This window comes from Echinops telfairi, unplaced genomic scaffold, assembly GCF_000313985.2.
Source record: "Echinops telfairi isolate 266 unplaced genomic scaffold, ASM31398v2 ScPeMD7_7458;HRSCAF=8496, whole genome shotgun sequence".
Classification (NCBI taxonomy): domain Eukaryota; kingdom Metazoa; phylum Chordata; class Mammalia; order Afrosoricida; family Tenrecidae; genus Echinops; species Echinops telfairi.
The window spans coordinates 13299948-13307222 of record NW_022111358.1 but is presented as its reverse complement, the minus strand read 5'-3'; the positions used below and the strand labels follow the sequence as shown (position 1 = coordinate 13307222).

The window sequence follows — 7275 nt, the reverse complement described above, 5'->3', positions numbered from 1 at the left end:
GCGGGACGGATAAATGTCCTCGGCGGGCCGCATGTGGCCCGCGGGCCTAGTTGAGGACCCCTGCCCTAGACTATGGTTTTTACCCTCCAGGTCTGGAATTGAACTCACCGCCATGTACCATTTAAGATCAAAAGGGTAGGATTTACTCCAGGGCGAAGCTCAGAGGTAAGCACAGGGAAGAGGGAAAAGTGGCGCTGCATTGCGAGGGGATGGCAATGGATGAGCGGAGGAGGAAAGTGCATGAATTGTTAAATGTAAACTATGTTCTTCTTGGTAAACCTTTGCTCAATTCATAATAAAAAGTTTAAAAAAGAAAAATTATGTTTTCAGTTCTATAGAGTAATTATATATTCACCTAAAATACTTTCTACCTTGTTTAACTTGTTAACATCTAATTTAAAACTTACATGCAGAAGAAACCAAATCAAGTAGTGGCTAAATTTACAATACGCAATTTAGTTGTGCTGGAACGTGCTGGAGAAAAATGATGGCGATGTGTCAAAAGAACACAGATGCCAAGTTAATGACCTCCCAACAGTCAAATCTGCTGTTGTTAGTTGTTAGGTGCCATCAAGTTAGTTCTGACTCACAGAAACGCTATTTTCAACAGAAAACATAAAAACAAGCCCCACTCCAGTACCACCTTCAGAACTGTCTTATGCTTCAGCTCATTGTTGCGTGTCCATCCATCATCTTGGTGAGGGTCTTCCTCTTTTTGACTGCCCAGACATTCGACTAAGAATGATGTCCTTCTCTAGGGACTGGTCTCTACTGATAGCAGGTCCAAAGTACATGAGAGGAAGTCTCGCCATCCTTTCCTGTACTGACCATTCTGGCTGTACTTCCTTCAAAGCAGACCTGTTTGTTCTTCTGACAGCCCATGGTACTGTCAATATTCATTGCCACCATCATGTTCAAATGCACTGATTTTTACTTGGATTTCTAATTCAATGTCCAACTCTCACAAGTACATGAGACTTGGGTCAGGCGTCCTTAGTCCTCTAGAAGCAGCATCCCTGCTCTTCAAAACGTTGAAGAGATCTTCTGCAGCAATCAACCTAGTGCAATAATGGCCAAATCTAGAGCATCTTAATGATTAAAGTAAACACCAAGAAGAATGTACAAATCCCAACAGAGACATAGCAAATCACATTCTTAAATACCAGAGATCGAAAATCCTGAGAGCGTCCAGGGAGAAGCAAATTGTCCCATACACGAATCCTCAATAAGACAAGAGCCAATCTCTTCCGCAGAGAGCAAAAAGTAGTAAAATAACACATTGAAAATGTTAAAAAACACACAAACAAAACAAACCTGTCAACTAAGAATTTCTTATCCAACAAAACCATAAGAATGAAAGTGAAATTAACATATTTCCAGATAAATAAATGCTGTGGGAGTTTGTGATGAACTATCCCTACCCTACCAACCACCACCAACAAACAAACCATCAAGTCGACGCTGACTCATGGTGACTCTAGGGCAGGGTAGAAAGAAGTGCCCGGATGAGTTACTGAGACTCAATCCTTATGGGAATGGAAGTGTTGTCTTTCACACAGGGGCTGGTGGTTTCAAACTACTGACCTCCCCATCACCACGACACCAACAGGCTCTTTCCCATACACTGCAGGAGATGCTAAAGAAAGGTCTTAAGGCGGAAATGAAAGGACAATAGACAACAGTTTAAAGAAATATGCAGAAAAGAAAGATCTCTGTAAAGAAAATTGCATAGGCAAGTATAAGGGGTAATTTTATAGCAAACAACACAGTTTTGCTGTCATTTACCATAAATTGTATTTTATAATATTTCAAATATGCAGTTGGTATTCCACAGGAAAAAAGACAAATACTGAGATATGCTATTATGCAGATAATAGAGATATAATGTTTGATGTAAAACTACACAAAGGGAAAGGAGCAGTACACGTATAACATTTTGCATGCTGTAAAGATAAAATGGTATCAATTTAAGCTGATTACTAAAATTTAAGTTGTTAAGTGTAAACATCATAGTAACTAAAAATTTCAGTATCATAATTAATCACAAATAAAGTTAAAATTTACACAAATTTTTTATTTGCTTGATGAGAAAACTAGAAGAAATGAAAGATACCGGTGTAGCGGCTAAAATTCCATTTTGCAGTGCTTTCTCACCCAGTAACATCTGGTTTGAAAAAATGTCCAATGGTGATACTTTAGGAAACTTGTTTAGTGCTAAAATGTAAGATTTCCAATATAACTGGAGAATCAAATATGTACAATGAAGAAAGAAACATGCAAATCCGTTTCACATGCATAACTTTGTGAATGGCAGTAATGGGTGACAAAAAGTCAACAATCATTTGAAATTTACAGGTTTCAGTTAGACATGTTTTGAACATGACAATGGCAATATATGTATAAATGTGCTTGACATAATGGATGTATGCATTGTCATAAGAGCTGTAAGAGCCCTCAACAAAATGACTAAAAATAAATAAATCAAATAAATAAATCAGAATTCCTTCTTGGAGGCAGGAGAGATATGTAAATAAATAAATAAATGCAACGGTAGGGGGGGAAATTCTAACTTTCAGTAAAATGGATATTTCCTTATTACCAATCTTATTAAAAATTGATTTATCCTACTTTATCAATATTTTCTCACTAATAATAGCATTGATCTCCAATGTGATACAAACAACTGGTTAAATTAGATTACACCCCCCCGACCACCACACCCATAAAAGGATCTTCTAAAAAAAGATACAACTTACTTTGGCTTCAGTTTCTCCCCTGTGAAGAGTATACAGATGATGGACTGCGCTTTGTGATGAGGACCAAGGGTGAGTCAGAATTTGGAAGACATGAAAGTCATGGCCAAGTGTATCTGTTGTAACTAAAAGCATTCCTGGAAGAAATACAACAAATGGCAAAATAAAAATAGATGTGGACATCAGGCTTTCATATACTACAACAAGTAAAATGGTGTCAAAGATGCAAGCAGTTTTTTAAATTAATGCCTTATAATTAAACAAAATGTTTTTTTTCCATATGTCAATCTAACAAGCTAATAAGCACAGTGAGAAGACCGTATGTATATGTAGATACATGGGTTGTTTTTGAGAGTTAGGTTATTATTAAAAGGAGAATTATGGAATTAGCAATAACAGACAAAATGAAACAACTGAAGCAAATCGGTAGGACAATAATAATTGCTAACATGAATGGGTTCACATACAAGAAACATTCTTAGCGCTCCATCGATTATATAGCAATACTCTTTTTGCTGTATCACTCAGACAAATAAATAAACTGGGGCACAAAGAGGCTAAGAAACGCATCCCTGACACACAGCTATGAATAAATGAAACCAGACAAAACTAACATATTAATACGGTTTGTATGGAAAAGCTCTATATTATTATCCCTAATAATATATAGCTAAGCTTTACTAGGAAAACAGGTTTATTTTAAGATCAAACCACAATTATTGATAGTAAATGGGATGCATTAGCTTCTATAAAATCTGGCTCTAGGTAGTAGTAGATAAGAAGACTGCTACAAACAAACTGGGGCATCATTTCCATTTAGTGTAAATTGACATTATCTTAGTTATCAAAGTAATGTCATAAATCATCACACTTCCAGTACTACAAGTTGGTTAAATAATTTTATAAGGAAAATCAGATCATATAAGTAGCTGATATCTCAACCCATAGAAGTGCATACAATTTTAAATGTATCAGAAGTTTGAAGTTTATTTGTTAATATCATTAGAACTAGAACTTAGCAAGCTTATGAGTGAGAAATGTAAACAAGAAAAACAGCTTTGGTATTTAATCAGAACCCCAGCAAACATTCATCTAGTGCCTCTCAAAGCCCGAAACTGGCTTGCAAAGATAATGACTAAGAGAGAAGCTCACAGTCCTGTGAGGTACAATAATAAAGACACGTACGAATAAAGGGCACAGCAAAGAACACACAGTCAGAGGAGTTGACAAAGGTGTGATAGAGGTGATGTGATGCAAACTTCAAATGCAGAGGAGAAAAAGCATTCTGGAAAACGGGAGGAAGAAGCACAAGAACAACTGTTAGGGAGTGGTCAGCTGGGTCAAACCGTGAAGGAAATTGGAAGGCCTGCTTAAAAATAATGGTTTTAGTCTTCAGTTCTAAAACCATGTCACACCTAGGCAGGCTTTTGAAAGTGTTTACTCTAAGCTCCGGTAATAAAGATAATAATTCAGCAAGCTTGACTAGGAAGCCTCAATCAGCTCTCGTAAAGGGTGGCTCAGAGGGTTGTAGGTGGTCAGAAATAGAAAGCCCACAACTGTTTTTCTGCATGACCTGAAAGGGCTAGAAAGATAACTGGGGGGGGATGGAAATTACACTGAAGATGCAGAGCCAGAAAACTGCTTTCCAGAAGTAAACTGCTAGGCATAAACCAATAAAAATCTCACGTGAGAAATCGAGGAAGGAAGAAAAAACGGTCTAGTCTGTGTACCAGAAAGGGAAAGTAGCCACAACACTTTGTCAAACATAGTGCTGTAAAGATGCTACCTGCAATCCTCCGTGAACGCTGACTCTTCCCCTGACCCAAACCCCAGCTCATATTCTCACCATAAAATCCATCTGTGTTCTTTATTCCTATTTACATGCTATCATTTTACATTGTTAACAACAGAACAATGAACACAACAATTGCCCTCCTTGGAACATTATCATACATTCTTATTTAACAAATATAGAATACAGCATATGGTAATACTGGGTGTGTGGGTGTGCATGACATAAAAATAGCTGGATTTACCTAAGTGAATTGTCTGCTTTTCTAACAATTACAATATAATTTTAAACTGCTCCCCTCAAACTAGAGTACAGATGATGCTAAGCAAAGGTGGGCAACAAGGAAAAAGGCTAGGCTGATAATTCAGGCATTTGAAAGAAAGGGAGCTCCATTAAGACGCAGGAAGAAAACAGGTGGGCACAAATGTAAAATAAAAATGTTTGCAGGTGGCGTTTCTTAGTCTGAACCAGCAGGGACACATCAACATGGAAGCCTTCATTACATGGTTGTCTCTGTGCTAGGAGGACAGTCTCAAGCAAGTTTTAAAAGCAAATCTGATGATACCGAGTAAGAAAATAATGTACTCCTTCATGGAAATGAAGTCAGGAGCAGCCTTCTAAGATGTAACTATTGGTCTTTCCCTGTCCGGAGGAAAGAAGAATAATGAAAATTAAAAATATGAACAAAAATTTAAATATGGAAACATTTAGACCTGTTGATTGATGGACCTGCAAACATCAGTCACTACAACCCTGAAAACTGGAGAACTAGATGGTGCCTAGCTACCACTACCCATGGTCTGAAAACGATCACATGAACAGGTCCCCGAGGGAGTGAGGGAAAGGAGTGGAACAGAACTCAAAGCACAGAAGAGACCATAAAAAATGGACTCGTGTTTTAAGCAAAAGAAATTTGATTTTCTAGAAGAGAGCATTTAGAATTTGTACTATTAGGTTCTTAAGTGTAAGTACTTGCCAGTAAATCTATTGGCTTTGTAGGGGGAAGAGAGGGGCCAGCGGGGTGTGTGTGTGTGTATACCTTTTCAAAACAGATAATGAAACCAATCCAGTGGTCTCTTTCTTTTTAGATTAATTGTGATAGCTTCTGTTATTTAAAAAATTTGTCCATCTTGTTTAAAATTTAAAATTTATAGGCAAAAGTCATTTATATCTGTATAGGGTATCTTTAGTGATGTACACTTTTTCATTCAGAATATTAGCAGTTCAGGTTTACAAAAACGTTTTACAGAAAGTTAAGAGCTCCAATATGTGTTCCCCCACCCCAGTCCTCTGTATTCGTTACAGCAGACAAATCAATATTGACATGTTATTACCAGCTAAAGTTCATCATTTACTTTAGGATTTTGCTTGGTATTAGAAACTTCTGAGTTTTGAAAAATGCTTAATATTATGTGTCTGCCATTGTCTCTCACACAGACAATGGTTTGTTTCTCTCTTTATTGGTTTGAAACATCACTCTAAGATTGCCTTAGATACACTGCAAAAAATTTTCATGTGCCACCTACATTTAAATTTACATTCAGTTTAAAATAGTGTGGTATTTCATTTTCAAATATTTATGGATTTTACATCTATCAAGTACTGATTTATAGTTTAATTCCATTATGAAAATAAAGATTTTCACAAGGTTATATCTTTCACACACACACGTGCATTGTTAAAAGAAGTATAAAATATATTAATCAAATTATGTAAAAAATAAGATAAGCAGTAAGGAAAAGACAAAACATTTAATTTTGCTTTTTTGCCTGGCTAATTTAAGTGACTACAGCACTAGACATTATTTCAAAGTTAAAAAAAAAAAATCACACTTGATCCATGTATCCTGACTCCTTCAAAAAGACTGTAGTTCAGATAGTGAAAAGTGCCACTCTTGAGATCTACGTTTTAGCATTAAAACAGTTTCTGTAAGCTACCTCCCATGTTGCACCTGGTGATGGCATCAGTTGAGGCCCTGGCGGCACCGTGGTTACGCATTGGGGTACGAGCTGCAAGGCCAGCAGTTTAGAACCTCCCGGCCCTCCTCAGGAGAAAGACTGGGCTTTCTACATCTGCCAACGGTCTCAAACACTCACAGGGCGCTTGGACCTTGTCTAGAGAGTCGCTGTGAGCGGCACCAACTTGAGGGCAGTGAGTTTGGAGGGGGTTTGGGGGGTGGCGTCAGCACATTGGTACACTGTGTTCTTTCCCTCTAACTGTTGCTTTCAAATAAATCTGTAAGATTAACATGTATGCTCCATTTGCCTTTTATGGGCAGTTTTTTTCCCACTACTCTATACTTTTGACTGGGTTATCATAAAGTTTGAATGATCACAGCTCCACTTATATGTTGTGATTCCACTGTGTAACCATTAAACTAATGTCACAATTGGAAGAGCAGAGAGAAAGGAAAACTGTGGGATCATGGAGTCATGTGCTTTCTCTTACTTTACAATTTCCTCTTTTGCACACATTCTGTTGGGGAAAATAACCAGCTTTTTTTTTTTTCCTTCTTCTTCAAGAAAACAAGTTAAAAAGCACATATACATAAAAGGAAAAACTCGTACAGAGTAGACTGTGGCTTGAGAACTATTTATGCAGCATCAGAAGACTAAACCAGACTCTGGCCAGGCCATAAACTAAACCCACGCCCCAAAAGAGGTGCCAAGCCACAAAAAGCATTTGCGTCATCTGGGAATACAAGGAAAAGCAGGACTTCTAATTATAGGG

The 7275-nt window shown here is 37.4% G+C and overlaps 1 protein-coding gene across 9 annotated transcripts in view; it reads right to left on the bottom strand.

Annotated features, from left to right (window-relative positions):
* BCAS3 (BCAS3 microtubule associated cell migration factor) overlaps positions 1-7275 on the bottom strand; it is a 550239-nt gene that overhangs the window by 377296 nt on the left and 165668 nt on the right. For all 9 annotated transcript variants that reach the window (XM_045299618.1, XM_030888097.2, XM_004706992.3 and 6 more), the window contains exon 14: positions 2757-2890. In XM_045299618.1, coding sequence (XP_045155553.1) covers positions 2757-2890 — 134 coding nt within the window. The remainder of the gene's footprint in view (positions 1-2756; positions 2891-7275) is intronic.